General features: G+C 37.1%; 1 protein-coding gene across 1 annotated transcript in view; it reads left to right on the top strand.

Moving 5' to 3' along the window:
- LOC149570932 (WAPL (Wings apart-like protein regulation of heterochromatin) protein) overlaps nucleotides 1–15,828 on the top strand; it is a 147,508-nt gene that overhangs the window by 118,427 nt on the left and 13,253 nt on the right. Inside the window, exon 10 of the mRNA XM_089812481.1 lies at nucleotides 11,831–12,117. Coding sequence (XP_089668607.1) covers nucleotides 11,831–12,117 — 287 coding nt within the window. The remainder of the gene's footprint in view (nucleotides 1–11,830; nucleotides 12,118–15,828) is intronic.

Genomic DNA, 15,828 nt, shown 5'->3' with positions numbered 1-15,828 from the left:
CTCGGAGCCATCCTGATTGACACCATCGTGGATGGTGGGTCTGGGGTGAACGTTTTCACCAAAAATGTTGATCTTCCATTCGAAGGCCCTGAAGGTACATCCAACTTGTTAGTGCACCAATCAATAGAAACATGACCCTTTGCTAACTTGTCTGACACTGACCCACCACACCGTGGCCCGCAAAAGGAGAGGACCCACTTGCCACATGTCAATCTATCACTATGTCGCTATGGATAACTACCTTGCAACTCCGCAAGGCAACATGGCGACAACTATATATGATCCTTGTTCTGACGGCGAGTAAAGTGCATTGAAGGAATTGGCACATAAAAGGAAAGGACCCACCTTGCACAGTCATACCTTAACCAATGAGAGACCAATGAACTACCAACGTGTTTTGACAACTGCCCAGCTGCTTTGACAGGGAGGGGTCCACCGAAATACACACTTTGAGCCATCGCTATGCCGCATGAATTAATGTGCTCGCAGCTTTGCATAGTGACAAAGCGACAACCATAGATCATCTTCGATCTAGGAGGATCTGACGATGGATGAAACATGTGGGTCACCTTTAAATCTGTCAGTACTTTGACCAACCAAAAGCCTTCTGTATGCCAACTTAGTCCGACTCATCAACACAGTGAAAAGACGGCCCACCAAGGAAACTCAGACCCACATAGACACGTGGCGCAATGTCGCTTTGTCGTATGAAATAAATAACGTGCAACTCCGCAAAGCGACAACCATGGATCATGAAAAGATCTGACAATGGGTGGAAGTTGCGAGGCTAGGAGATAAACTTAGGAATATATGGAAATACATCTCCAGCTCATCCCAAAAGGTCTCCTCATCAGCATCCTCCTGCTCTACTGTAGTAATATACATAGTTTGAGGAACAACCTCATGCATGTCAACATGTTCTTCCTCAAGGACAAAGCTATCCTTGAGGCTCTCTTTTCCATCTTCCATATCATGGAGGACTGTCTGCAACAACAAATGGTTCTCTTCTTGCTTAACTTGCAGCAAATCCTCATATTTTGGTAAGGGCTCAAAAGCCATAATCAGTTCCTCAAAGGGAGGAACCTTTTTTTCTTCTTTTTCGTCCTCAACAAAAGAGGGAAGCTCTTCAAATAAGAGGATTGAATCCTCTCCCTTCTTCTCAATAGCTACCTCCTTGCTCTCCTCAGTAGGCTGCAACTCCTCCCATGGAAGCTTAGTGGGCTTGGATTCACTCTTTTAAAACTCCATATTTGGACCACCAGGAGTACATACAACCAATCCATCCTCAAAGAGTGAAATAGTAATAGGGCCGGGAGGTTCATGACTAACCCAACTTTCTTTTACAAGGGGTGGAGGGGCTACAACAGGAGGTTCTTGTAATGGAGGGGGGCTTCTTAAAGCTTGGGATAACATATTTGGGAGAAGGGGGGGCATCTGCCTCCTTGAAAATGAGCTGACTGGAGCCTCATTTTCTCCTCTCTTACTGTAGCAACTTGCCTTGCAAGATTCTCCTCAAAATGTCTCTGTCTCTCTCTCTCTTCTTGTTGGAGATAGGCCTGGTAGGCCATCTTCTCCTATTGTCTCTCTATCTCTTGCTGCCTTGTAACCTCAACAAGCTGCCCATTAATCTCCTCAAGCTGTCCATCCCAGGCCAACAATTGCTCATCTCGTTTATGAAGCTTGAATTCCACACTTTTTTGGAATTCCAACATCACATCCTTAAGCTCTTTATATGGGGATGTTGGGTTTGGTGGAGTAGGGGTAGGAAGAGAGTAATAGTTTTGAGTAGCTTGGCTATAAGCAACTTGGGGGTGAGATTGAAATTGGCAATATGAGGGTTGAGGAATAAAATTTTCATGATATGGGAGGAAGTAGTAGCTGTTTCTATGACATGGGTCCATGATTAAAGCTTCATAAAAAACTGCAAACTCATAGAAAACTTGAAAATCACAAAGATCAAGGATGATCTTTACATACCAGCCTTGTGTTTGTATAAAACTAGAAGATGTGCACTAGTCACCATGATGTTTGATTGAATGCCTCCAAAGGCTGATGACATTGAGAAAAACACCCAATTTCTCAATGGATCAAGCTCAATTGGCTAATCAATGGACTTATGTAGTTGAAATGATTAGTCCCACCAGGCGTGCCAAAAACTATTGTCACAAAATTTTGCACCCTGGTCCAAAGTTTTTATCTAAGGACAACCTTGCGCATCATGGAAACAACCTCCAAGCTATGAGACTTGAATTGTGAGGTTGAGTCTCTGGAGAAGGTCGACTTCCTCTACTATCAAGATGTACCTAACTACACTTGGAGAGGATCATGAAAATATCTGACATGGGTGAAAGTTACAGGGCCGAGAAATAAACTTAGGAATAAATTGAAATATGATAAGGTTTTATTTTGTTTATTTTCATATTTTCACTGGCATTATTTAATAAAAAGTGGGATGCGATCATTGGGTGGACCTATCATTTGAATTCAAATATTTGGCGGGGAGGCAAATATGGTTAATAGGAATTTCAACGCCCTTCTACATGAACTCTTACCTTGTTTACATTGTTGCTGCCATGGGATCTCGCTCTGGTCTCTCAACCAAGGGAGATCGTCTTCGAATTCTTATATGGGATTACTATGACCAATTCACTTTGGCAAATAGTAAATTTTATTACAGAAGAGTCCAAGATGCCTTCTTTGGGCATTTCCGATGCGTGTTCAATAAATACTTATCTGTCAAAAGAGTATCTAATGTGGCATGGGAGAAGGTGAACCAATACGACTGTATTTTCATTCAGTTTCCAACTTTCACATGCTTGAGAGTTGGATATTTCAAAGGTGAGCCGTATACCTTATCTAGGTAGGTATGCTACGGATCGAATTATTCTGATAGAGTTAGCTAGACAGCTCATGGATGTGCAGAGTGATCAGCATGCTATGCATTGGTCTAGTTTTGACATTACCTCAGCTAAACCTTCGGCTATTGGCAACTATTTGATCATTTTTGTACCTAAAGCAAAGAACATGGAAGCAGAGTTGCAGTTGATCACCTTGAAGAAGTTCAAAACCAGATTTGAATTTGACTATTGAGAGATGAATTCTCAAATGAAAAGAGTTTACACTAATGAAGACATTTGGATTGATATGAGGACAGAGCTTGACATAATGAAGATGGACTACTGTAGATTAACCTTGCAGTAGATAATCGATCTTAACATGTTGGAGATCCCTTCAGATTTGCAAGTTGAAGATGATGGCAATGTCCTCGATCTGGAATTTGATCAAGTCGGCTTTGATAAGAAGTGCCATTTTCCTATTCAGTGGCAATAAAAGGAAGGTACATCTATCATGGATAGATTTCAGTCCATTTTAGTGAACACAAATAAATGGTTGAAAAATAAAGGCCATAAAAGAGTAAATCCGAAGATGGGCTTGGATTATGGAAATTTGGTCCTCCTGGTAGGAAGTCACAATTGGAAATCACAGGGAAAGGTGGTGCCTTGTCCTCTGATGCTAAGGGTTCCCTCAAATTTAAATTGAAGAGTGGGAAAGGAGCCAAATCATCTCAAATCTTTGAACCAATTCAAGAATCAGAAGAACTGGAAACAAAATCAGATAGAGAAGTTTTAGACGAAGAAGGGGAAGTCATGATCATATCTCCCCCAAAGCCTGCACAAGCTTGTGCACCATCTATACATGAAGAGTCTTTTCTGCATGAAGTAGATGATGATGTGGATTCATTCTCCACGGATATCACTCCTATTCCAATCTCGGAAGTCAATAGAATAGCTCTTCCTATTTCTTCTGCTACTCCTCTCATTCCTGCAGATGAACAATATGAACATTTAGCAAATGTGTTTGAGAATTTTCCAACTCTTATTGGTGGTCAAGTTTCCCAACTTGATACACCTTTGACAGGTTTTGAGCTTTTTATGACATAATCTTCTTAGCATGTTCCTATGCTTTTAGCTGTGTAGACTATTGTTCTGTTACAATGGACATACAATCAGGATCAATGCCAATGGTCTCCACTGTAATTGCTTCTACGGATGAAGGTTTCAGCGTGCCTGCATGATTAAGAAAAATAACAACGAAGAGGAGAAAAGTGGTTGTTCCTCCGGACAACCTCTCTGTTAAGAAGACCTAGTCCAAATCTTTGAAAGATAAGATTGTTTCCAGAATTTTGGTTGATTCAGATAAAACCAAATTTGTTGAAGTTGCTAAGCCCTTGGTGGACAAACCTGTTGAGGAACTTACTCATTCTGATTACAAGTTTACTAGGGTTGAAATTGGAAAGCAATATCGTTTAAGTTTTGCAAGATGCTCAAGATGCATTGGCTAATGTATCAAAGAGCAATCATGAGCTATGGGAAAAGAAAAATCAATTGAAACAAGAGGTCTCTCACTTGAACGAGGCCATTCGGCAACAATCTTCTCAAAGTGTTGTTGTTATGTCTCAAACACCTAAGGAGAGAAAGTTGATTGAAGCCGCTAAGTCCTGGATACAAGAAATCATTTTTGAAGGAGTTCGAGTCATCATAGAGACATTTGCAGTTCTTAGGCGTGTCAAAGAGATAAATGAAATGGAGCGAACCCTGATTTCTTCTTTGATTCGAAGCAGATAACTTGAAAGAAATCCTCGATGATTGAGATGAAATGGTAAGATTTGATCTAGATGCCTTGGTCTCATGTGACATTCATTTCGTCATGTGAAATGTTCTTCAAATATCAAGGGCTCATTGGTTACAAAGGGGAAACATTGAAGAAGCTGATCACAAAGTTGCAGACGGCCTTTGGAGATTATCAAACAGTTGAAGCAAGTGTTACTCGTGATTTGGAATATATGGGATGCCATGCTATTGACAGATCTGGTAATCTCATTGTAGTAGAAAGAGTAAAACCAAAATATAGAATCATGATCAATGCTGATGTAGATTCTGAAGACTTTGGTTTACACACAATGAACAAGTTTGTCTTGTATAAATCTTTGACGAAACACTTTTTAGATACTATGGCAGCAAATTCCAAAGTTGTTCAATCAGTGTATGCAAATGCAGTGAGAGTAGAAGCCATATCGAAGACTGTGGAAATTGCTGATCTTCCCACAGTGCATGACATCATTGTTAAATTCAAGGCATTGATAAACAATCTTTAAGATTGTTGTTTTTGTTTTTATTTCATGTTAGTAGTTGAAAAAGGATACATTGCATGAAAACGTGTAATTACATGTAATGCGAGTTACACGTATGTAAAAGGATGTAATGCAAGTTGCATGTGCAGTTGCATGTAACCTTATATTTTCTTTTGTAGTTAGATTAGGTCAAAGTTGGTTGACTTGCTCCCACTTTTTCCTCCATCTTTTTCTCAACTTCTGTGCCTATATAAAGGAGTGCTCGCTCATTGTAAAATTCATCATTATCTTTATACAAGAGAGCTTTGAAAAAATTGTGCTAGTAGAACTTTGTTTGTGTAAGTACTATTTTGAAAGAAAGTGAATACAAAGGAGCATTTGAGACTTAACTTTGATTAAGTGAGATTGTTACTTATGTGAGTTATAAGCTTTGTCTATAATTCATCTAAGTTATCTTTGATTCATGTTATCTTGTATTTTGGGTAATTGTATCTTGTGAATTGAATTTAAAAGAGTAAAGAAGCAATTGGAGCTAGAGCTTTGATTAGGAGCAATTGTTGAAGTGTATAGCTAGAAGCTTTGTTTGTAGCTTGTACTTCTTTCTTAATTTGCAAAATAGTTAAGTTATTCTTACTTTTTGGAGTCTTTGTGCCCTAATTGTAAAGTTTTTTCATATAGAAGTACGATCGGACTTAGAGCCAAACTGGTACATTTTCAGCTAGCCTTTGAGTTAGTGAAGGTTTATCGGTATCACTGTTTCCAGCTCTTGACAGAAGTGTTGTTAGAGATTCACCTTGCCCATTACTCGCTCCACGAGTAAGTGGATTCTTTTTTGAAAGAGAAGAAGAAAGGATATTGGTAACACCCATTTTATAAAATCTCTTTACTTCTTGCTTACTTTGAGTTGATCCAAGGAACAGTGAGAAGGGGGAGCCTTCCCTTTAAGGTAGGAGAGACTCTGTCACACGCTGTGGCTGGTTATTCTATTTTGCGATTGGATTTTTCCCTAAAATTGTTAGTTGGAAAATATCCACCCAACACAAGGCATGTCTTACTTGTAAGTTCATGGATTATAACTTATAATTTTTTTAGATATTGTTGATTTAGAGAATAGGGGATATTTTATCAATTGGGTTGTTGGTGTTTTGTGAAAATACTCAGTATTTAAGTTGATATTGAAATCTTGAATTTTTCAACTCTATATTCCCTATGTAATATCTAAATATTTGAGTTGAAATTATTATTGCAAAATCTTCTAGTTTGTTGCTATATTGTTGTATCAAAATTGCAAAACCTCAAGAACAAAAAGAAAAAATCAATTCTTCAACATAGATTGTTTGAGAGCCAGTCGAGTTATTATAGTGGTATCAGAGCTTGCTTGCAAAGTGCTTGACAAAATGTCAAACAACTGAATTATAAAAGAATTTAGTGTTTGACAGAGTTATAACTGGTTGGGGTTATTACATCATCACTTACCCTTTTTCTATTTTTGTTTAAGACATTCTTAAAACTTAATCTTTTTCCTTGTGTTTTGCACACCTTTCCACTTTTAGATATTTCAATAGTGTTCCAAGACTTAACCATTTTCTGATTAATTACATAGCTTTCTCATTATTCTGGATGCCCTTTTGTCTCTTTATCATCCATAGCTCTTGCGGCCAAAATAGACTTTTTAGAAATATTAAGTTGTTCCAAAACCAAAATAAGGTCAATCCGGGAGGCAATGAAATTTGCTAAAGATAGACTTACCAAAAGATTTAGTAATTTGTTCCAAAGTCAAATAAAGGCCAATTCGGGAGGCAATCAAACTAAAAAATAGGCATAAAAATATTGATTTCCAAAAATTTGAAGTATGTCAAGACATTCAAAAATTCAGTTACATTCTTTTTTAAAGATCAATTCTCATTCATAGTTGACCTAATTCGCAGACAAACACACACTTTCCATTCTAGGCGCAAGGAGGACAACACTATTCTAGACTCGGCCAATTCTACCAATTCTCATTCAAAGCATGGGGAACGTTAGCGGATTGAGCCCAAAACTACCAAGAATGGAAGACAAAAAGATAAGGCCAACAATGACAAGAGGGGGTTCCCATTTAAACGGGGCAATTTGTGAAAAGGTCACAACAGGTACACATTTCAGTTTGCGTTCAACCTCACCCCCTAACACATAGACAAATTGAGGTTGTTAGAAGTCTTGGTGATTTGTTGAGATCCATTATTGGAAACACACTTGCAAATTGGGATATGGACTTGGCATGCACTCAGTTTTCTTATAATGATTCTGTAAACAAGAGTATAGGTGTTATCCCATTCCATATTGTTTATGACATGCATCCTAGAGGTGTATTTTAAGTAAAAAAATTTGGTGACTATGGAGAAGACTTCTCCAAGTCATTTGTGACCTTTATAAGGAGGTTAAGATAAAAAATGAAGGAAGCAACCAACAACACAAACAATACGCTGATAAGAAGCTAGGAGAAGTTCATTTCAAGTGGCTGATCTTGTTGTGGCTTATTTTAGGAAAGAAAGATTTCCTCTAGGTGCATATAATAATGTAAAAGTAAAGAAAATAAGTCCTCGCAAGATTCTCCAAAAGTTCTTTACAAATGCCTACGAGATTCACCTTCCTCTAGGCATGGGTATTTTCGCTATCTTTGATATAGCTTATTTATCTTCATACACCAGAGCTAGAGCTGAAAATTGACGAGGACCAGGAGGTGACCAAATCAGCTCCATTAGAAATTGATTGCATTTTAGATAAACAACTATTGAAGACGACCATCAGTATTTCAAGTACATGTTGTAATAACAAAATCATCCTTTAGAGAATGCCTCTTGGCTGATTGCACCTGAGATTGTAATGTCCCCTTCTCCGTGCTAGGCCTTACTGGCACCTTGTTGGTCTATCTTTCCATATTGATAGGCTAACAGTATTAACCTTGAGGATGCTAGCTAGTCACAAGAGTTTATTTGGTTTCGTTGGGGAAATATTTAAGTGGAGAAGCTTTTCTATAGTTAAGTCATTTTATTTTATAAAGTGGATTTATAAAGTTACTTTATGACTCAAAGTCATTTTATAACAAAAGTAACTTAATGATGCAGGAGCATCCTGGGTTTCTTTGTAATCCTGCACATTAGTTCATTCTGCCTAGTTCCAATTGGGCCGACTTTGCTCACATTTAATTTTGGTATAGTTAATTATATTTGATGAGGGCCGACTTGTGGTTTCTCTATGTTCTAGAATTATGTTTTAAAATTATGTTTTAGAATTATGTTTTAGAATTATGTTCTAGAATTATGTTTTAGAATTATGTTCTGCACTAATTATGTTCTAGAATTATGTTTCTCTATGTTCTAGAAGTAGGGTGTTTAGGTTTAGGGTTAGGGCAGATTTTTGGGGAGAGTTCAAAAGAAAAAAAGATATGTGGATTTAAAAAGCTGATTTGGAGATCTGGAAGTTGTACATTTGTAATTGGCCGTAACCCATAAGGCCTTACAACTGGGCATGTATGCTGAATATTTGATGAATCAATAAATATATCCTTGTTCTCTCTTTCCTTGGTGTTGTTCCTCATGTTTTCTTCCGTTGTGTTAACTCTTGCAGGGTGGCTTGGATAGCTGGGTGTGCCTTTGGCCCTAGTTATTCATCCTTTGCCTGCATCACTTAAGTGACAAAAACACGAAAATGGCTCTTATCCCACATTACCTAGTTATTTGTACTTTCCCTCATATGGAGGTTATAAAAGCAATGAGCTTACTTGGGATTGACACCATGAATATATGATATTATTCAAAATACAAAAGGTTGCTTAAATGTGATTGGTTTTCTTAAGGACAAATCCCCTTAAGAGGAATTGGGAGACTAGACATAGCCCTAGTATCTCTTCGAAGATTGTTCCAAGTTCATGTATGAATTTGCAGTATAATATATTATTCAGTTGAGCCTTCTTTAGAAACAAACCAAATGACAATAGAATCACTTGTAAGTTATTTATCCTAATTGGTTGAATTGTGTGGTCATTGTATGTGTCTATGGTTGTGAGAGGAGTACGGCCTCAGTAATAGGTAGAGGGTAACACCAGTATAATGCACAGTCCTAACCCGAGGGGCTCGGATCACTATTGACAGGGAAGTACTGAGAGTATATAGTTAGGCCGTGCGTAATATAGTAGAGTTACAGGTTGCGGGCAGTGTCAATACCAGTTGGGAGGTCGTGGCAGCCATCTCCTCCAGTCATGTCGCAGTTGGTAGGTTGCACGATAGAGCATTGCTAGCAGATCAATCACCAAGAATCAAAGACGTGTGTGGCATTGGTTGACATTGCTACTGAGTACGAGTTCTTGGCAAGCATCATCACTCTCGGATATGGGTATGCCGTAGGGAGCATCATAGGGGATTAGGAGGGCTGCAGGACCAGACACCAACTCCAGTGGTATCAATTATCATAAGGAGAGCTCAGGTGGGATATTGGTGACATACAAGAAGTTGCGGGTGTGTTGGGATAAGTCCCAGACGCAAGAAGCATAGGTGAACTCGACCACTGGACGATAGAAGTCACGCCCGATAAGGAGCAGGTCTGATATGGTATTCCAGTGGTCTGAATATTGGCGGCAACAAGACATCTGTGACACTTAACCGTCCAACCCAGGGTCGTGTAAATAGCCAGTCTGCTCACGGGAATACCAGGTTCCAATATCTAATTTTCTTGTATGTCCATTGTTTAATTAAAACGTCAATACTGTTGTTTAAACTTTGGGTGAGTGTGTGATATATCCATATATTTGTTAGTGTAAGTCCCTATGAAATGAGAAACACAAGGAAGTGTTCGAATATGTGATTGGATGTTTGTTTTGAAATATATTCTAAACTCTGAGCTTTATTTCTAAGTATTCTCATTACTTCATTTCTGTTGCGATTGCATTGCGGGAGACATTTTATGCTGGTTAAAGCCATCAACACGATTACCCATGTTATCTTAGGTTTGATTAGCTCAGACCAGTATTTTACAGGTCTGGATTCTTACAGAGATCTCCAAATATGATCATTCTATTGATGACCTCTCATGAACTGTAGTTCATGATTTTTTTATTTCCAGGGAAGCTTCGCGGGGGCATCATGACATTTTTGGTTTTATTTATTTATTTTTGTTGCTGGGTTTGTTGTCAAATTTTGGTTTGTAGTTGCCACATTCCTTCTCTTCACAAGTGGCCATTTAGGGTGGGACTTACCTCGGATTGATTGGTAAAAGAGAACATTGTTTCTTTAATCCTCTTGTGGAGAAGTTTTGGCTATGGAAGTTACGGAATGAGAAATAGTTCTTATCACAACACGGGTCAACTTGATGGAGGGAATGATGGAGAGGTTTCTTGAAAGCTTGTTGGATTGGCAAAAAGGCAGGTCAACAGTGGGAAGGAAGAAACCCGATCAGTTCCAGGAGGGAGTCATTCTGGCAGAGTCGGTTAGAGGGGGAGGATGTCAGAATATGAAAGAGACTGTAGAAGACCAAATAGAAGGGAAGAGTTGAGCTGTGAGAAGGACAAAAACTGGTTTCATCCAGGATCGGTCAAATATTATTAACATCCCTTTGCAGAAATAAATGAATATTTTCCATTCTATTTTGAGTTTTTTGATGTGGAATCGTTCTTTTTCAGCTATGAATTGAAGTGACGATGGATATATTGGTTGAATGGTCTGTTCAGTTTCCAGTTGACTTTGCAAATGTCTATGTTTTTGATCTCCTGCTGCCTTGGCTGACATAATTTGCCTTCCATTTGAAAGTTCCTGTCGCATTTGAACAAAAAATTTGCGACTTTTTATTTTACTCTTTTCTGAAGTTTCCTGTCATTGTGAAGGGGTTCTTGTCTCTCTTCTGTGCTCCTATCACTAGTAGTGTATAAGACTCATGTTAACTTGTAGTCTGCCATTACAAAGTGAAGCCACAATACTTAATTTTTAATATATTAGTTGAATTCTTTAAACACTTTCTAATGTGGCAACCCGAGAATGAATTAAATTGATAGTGTCACGAGAGAGGATGTTCCACAAATTGATGGTAAAAGCAGAAAGCCATGTAGGAAAAGATAGTGGATTCCACAAGCTGTTCGTTGAATATGTATAAGAAGAAAGAAAAAAGAAAATTCATGAAGTCTATTATAATGATTTAATTGACCATTATAAGGAACTATGTTGTACATAAGCAAGGGACATGGTGACATAGCTTTAATTAGCTCATAGATTTTTCATTCATGTGATGTCATTCTTTTTTAAGTTTTGATTTCTAATTCAGATTACACGTCTATTTGTCAATCTGCTTTGCATGAAGGCTGTTTTACATGCTGTTCTAAAAGACACTCACTTTTGGCCCAACTTTGTAAGCTAAATATATGATGACGATTGTAATGTGTGATTTTGTGCTTTCATTATTCATTTCCTTCTTAAGTTTTAGTCTGTTCATTTGCATTTGGCAATGTAATTTGAATGTATAGGGTAGTAGCTTCTTTCTAAGTTGAACAGTTAGAATGAATTCTAAACAACCTGGGACTTTTGAGCATCCAGTTTTGTTTTGTGTTCATATTCAAGGAATTTCATTTATTGTGACTGTTGTCAGATTCTGTCTTGAAGTTTACTTAATTCAGAGCTGTCTTCGTACTTTTTATCTTATCGTTGAATGCATGTCTTGTGTTTTTTTTAACAGGTCATAATGAACCTGACAAATGACAACCCTCTGGGATGTAACCAAGTTGCAAGTTGTGGTGGACTTGATACAATGGCATCGTTGATTGTTAATCACTATCCTCTTTTTCAATCTCGTCTCTTTACTACTAGTGAAAAAAAAGGAAAGAAATCAGGCTCCAAATCAATGGAGAATGGATCCAGTACTTTTAGTGAGAATGAGGAAGCAATGAGTGACCAAGATTTGGATTTACTTGTTGTCATACTGGGTGTGCTTGTCAATCTTGTTGAGAAGGATACAGAAAACAGGTTTGAATAATTTCTTTTAAATTTGCTTTTTTCTCATCTGAATTTGTGTGATAATGAAGATACAATGATATTTGCCATTAGTTAGATGATAACTACCTTTTCTTGCTGTCCATGTTTTTGCTGGACCTTAGTCTCTGCAGGGTTTTGTTAAAGTTTGATCAAATTTAGATTTAGGAGTTTTATTTAAGTTTCTGTTTCCCAGGTGCATAATTAGATGCATAAGAGATTTTATGATATATCTCTGCTGTAACTTGTAATAACAGCTATTGATTTCTGTGTTTTAAGTGTTTCAGTGAATATATATATGATATAAAGAGGCATGTAGCCCTTAGAGACATGCCTCTACATGAACAAGAGTTCATATTTCTACATGTGACATGTCCCTTGTTAATATCTTAACTCACATTAGTAATTGCTTTAACATGTATCACAAACGATATTTGCTCAATGTATTATAATGATTGTAATATATGATAATAATAATATATTTATATATAGATAGTATACATGTACTTAATAATTTTTATCAATAATAATAATGCTCCATCATAACAAAAGTGAAGGCCAGATATCCAATGTTTAAGGCCCATAAGCCATTCAAACATTTGATTTCATTCATTAGAATCATTTGATTGAAGCTACAATTATTAATATTCCCTAGGGAGGATGATTTGTTTCCAAATAAACAACACAATATACTATTGTCACCTCATGACTCCCCAGGAGTATGGTAAGCATATCAACCAAATGATATTTACCATGCTCATATCTTTTCTTGGATGTGCACTGACATTACGTCTCATGATGTCTACCAGAGAAGATATCTGCTCATGGCATATCCATGATTGCTACTTCTCCTAACATCCACCATGACATATTTCAATAATGTAACTCATTGTAGTTACACATTCCTTAGTTGATATTATATAAGAGATATGAACTATCATGACATGTTCTCAGATACCAACCATATGATATCCATCATGATAGTAAGTTAAACTATGTTAAAGTCATCACTTTATCATAGTAACCACTTAGATTTATGGATAGGGATACTATATATGGGTCATGACTCATCACTTAGATTTAAGAATCTTGTGAGATGAAAATGATAGAAGAATGTAATATGAGAATGAGAATTACATAGAGATGAATAGAAGATGATAATGGACAGCATATAAGGATATGGAAGAGTATAGAGGAAGATAAATGATTCGTAATGTCCCTGTTTGGATCAACCTTATATTTTTCCCACAGAGAACTAGGGCATCACTGTCTGTTGATTAATATGGATTCAGATCTGGACCCTGGTTTGATTATTATTATGGGAACTGCTTATCTCCTATAGCCTCTAATAGTGGTCAATTTGTTGTTAATATATCTCTGAATTGGAGGTAAGGAGTCATGTCTTTTATAATGTCACAACTCTTCATTGCATATCTCTCGACTCTTTATAAAACTTAATTAACTTGTAATTATTTCATATTTTAATTTTTATTAGTATTATTGATTATTAAATCCTATTGCCGAAAGGGGACATTATTTTGGTCCCTCTCAAATGTTTTATCCTCAAACCATGTCAATTTCTCCAAATCCTCTAGTTTGAGTAGCTTCTACTACAAAACTCTGATATTAATCAAGGCATTCAAAATTTGCAATTTTAAGCCTAGTTTTCTGTCATCTTCTAGAAAAAAGGATCAAGGCCATCTCATAATGGTGTCCATTGTATTTGAAAACTGATTGTTTGCATGATACTATGACTTTAATAAATTGATTATTTGGTTCACTCTAATTATTCTTATATTCTAAATCAACCAAAAATATAAAGCAAAACATATAGGATACACTTAAAGACACAAAGTATACACACAAATGCACGATGACACAAAACATACACTTGAAGACACAAAGCATACGCTTGAATACATGAAGACACAAGCATACAGTTCATGCTATATATCACTGTCAGAGGTTGTTTCTGTTTCTTTGATTATGACCTCAAAGTAATACCCTGTGGCAAGTATAACAGTCATCAAGTGCCCAATGAATGCTATACAATGTTTGATAGGAAGTCCTCAGCGATGTGACTCAACCTCGTTTTTTGGATCCTGATTTGAACCTCAAAATATCTAAATGCTAATCTGCGGTACTTCACTCTAAGATATATTTGCACCAAATATTTTCTATCCACAGAATATTATTGCACTATGAATATGATATTCGGTGATAATTAATACTTCAAAGCTTGTGATTTATAAAGGTTAGACTATGATTGATCTGACAATGTTTGATTACAATAATCTTCAAGGGATATGTAGACAAATGATATGGAATTTTTCAATTGCTGGAAACAATAGCACCAACAATATAATTCTCTAACTGAAGCAAGAAAATGAGTTGCTACTATTCCTCAGGACAGGCATGAGTATTTACAAATATGTAATAACCCTTGCTAGTTATGATTAAAGAATTCAAATCTAGACTAGAAGAACTTCGTTAAATAGTTGGCAGTTAACCGGAATATGAAGGTCTGGTATTTCTGTTTGATATAAGACTCTAGGAGTAATCCCACAATCACTCATTAAGATGTAAATCAGAGAATACATTTGAACCCAAATACTTTTAATTTACCATTTGCTGTTATAACAGTAAGGACCAATGCAAAACCCGATGAAGAAAACACTCATATGAACTGGACAGTTCCTTACAGATGGATAAGTGCAGACTTGTGAATGTAAAGTTCTACTCAATCATAGTTCAAAACATTGTAACTATAAGTTCGTTCACTTACATGTGAAAACATTGAGATAGATGCGATGACTTGGACCTGGGTGTCTGCAGGAGGAATCATATTGTTCATGTGACCTGGTAATCTGCAATGTTGCCGCTGGCTACTGCTCAGTGATAGTCATGACCGAGATCCTCTATCTTTGATGCGGAGTCCAGATAGCTACTTCCATAGACTGCATAAATCCCGTGGTCACTGCTGATACTGGTGAGACTCCTGTAGCGTATTAAATCTCAGCCCGCAGGTTGCACCACGTGAATACCTTAATTGACCTTCAAGAGCAAGAGGAGAGGCACGCTGGATATTGGGAGAATGTGTGGGTGACGTTCAGACTGAGCTTGCTCCCGAGGATACCTTACTCGACTGTATGTTAACTTCCGACTGCTGTTAAAAAAACTACACCAGTCCACACCTTCCAGTTCTGCCCCTATAATCCCTTAGTTGATGTAGCTACTACTCATTTTCTACAGAAGAAAAACAATATGCCTGAATACTATTCTTACTGTATGCTTCAACCAATAACTTACTTCCAACCTTGAAAACAATGTCACAGGTCTCCTTGCCGATTTCTGCCAGAAATTGCCTTTTGAATCCAAATGAGGTATTGGGGTGACGTCCAACTTGCTCACACAACTCAAGGGGTTTCGTCCTTAGAGTTACCAGTCACATTAAAGCAACTGCCTGATACAAACTTTAATGTTTATCATATTCATTTGTTGCCCCTTTTCCCAAGACGGAGTCTCTTATTTATAACCTTGAAGTGAGGGAAAAGTGTTGAAATAAGAGATGTGGGATAAAATACCAATTTCGTCTTCTAGTCACTTAAGTCACTTTATAAAGTGAATGCCTTATTAAAATATAAAGTAACTTTATTAAAGTACTTTAATACATTAAATGACGAACTTAAGACAAATCTTCCCTTG

The sequence above is a fragment of the Cupressus sempervirens genome, chromosome 2, assembly GCF_028749045.1.
Source record: "Cupressus sempervirens isolate cs-2001-9-10 chromosome 2, ASM2874904v1, whole genome shotgun sequence".
In the NCBI taxonomy this organism is placed as follows: domain Eukaryota; kingdom Viridiplantae; phylum Streptophyta; class Pinopsida; order Cupressales; family Cupressaceae; genus Cupressus; species Cupressus sempervirens.
Note: the sequence above shows the minus strand (reverse complement) of the source record. Positions and strands in the feature narration are given on the sequence as shown.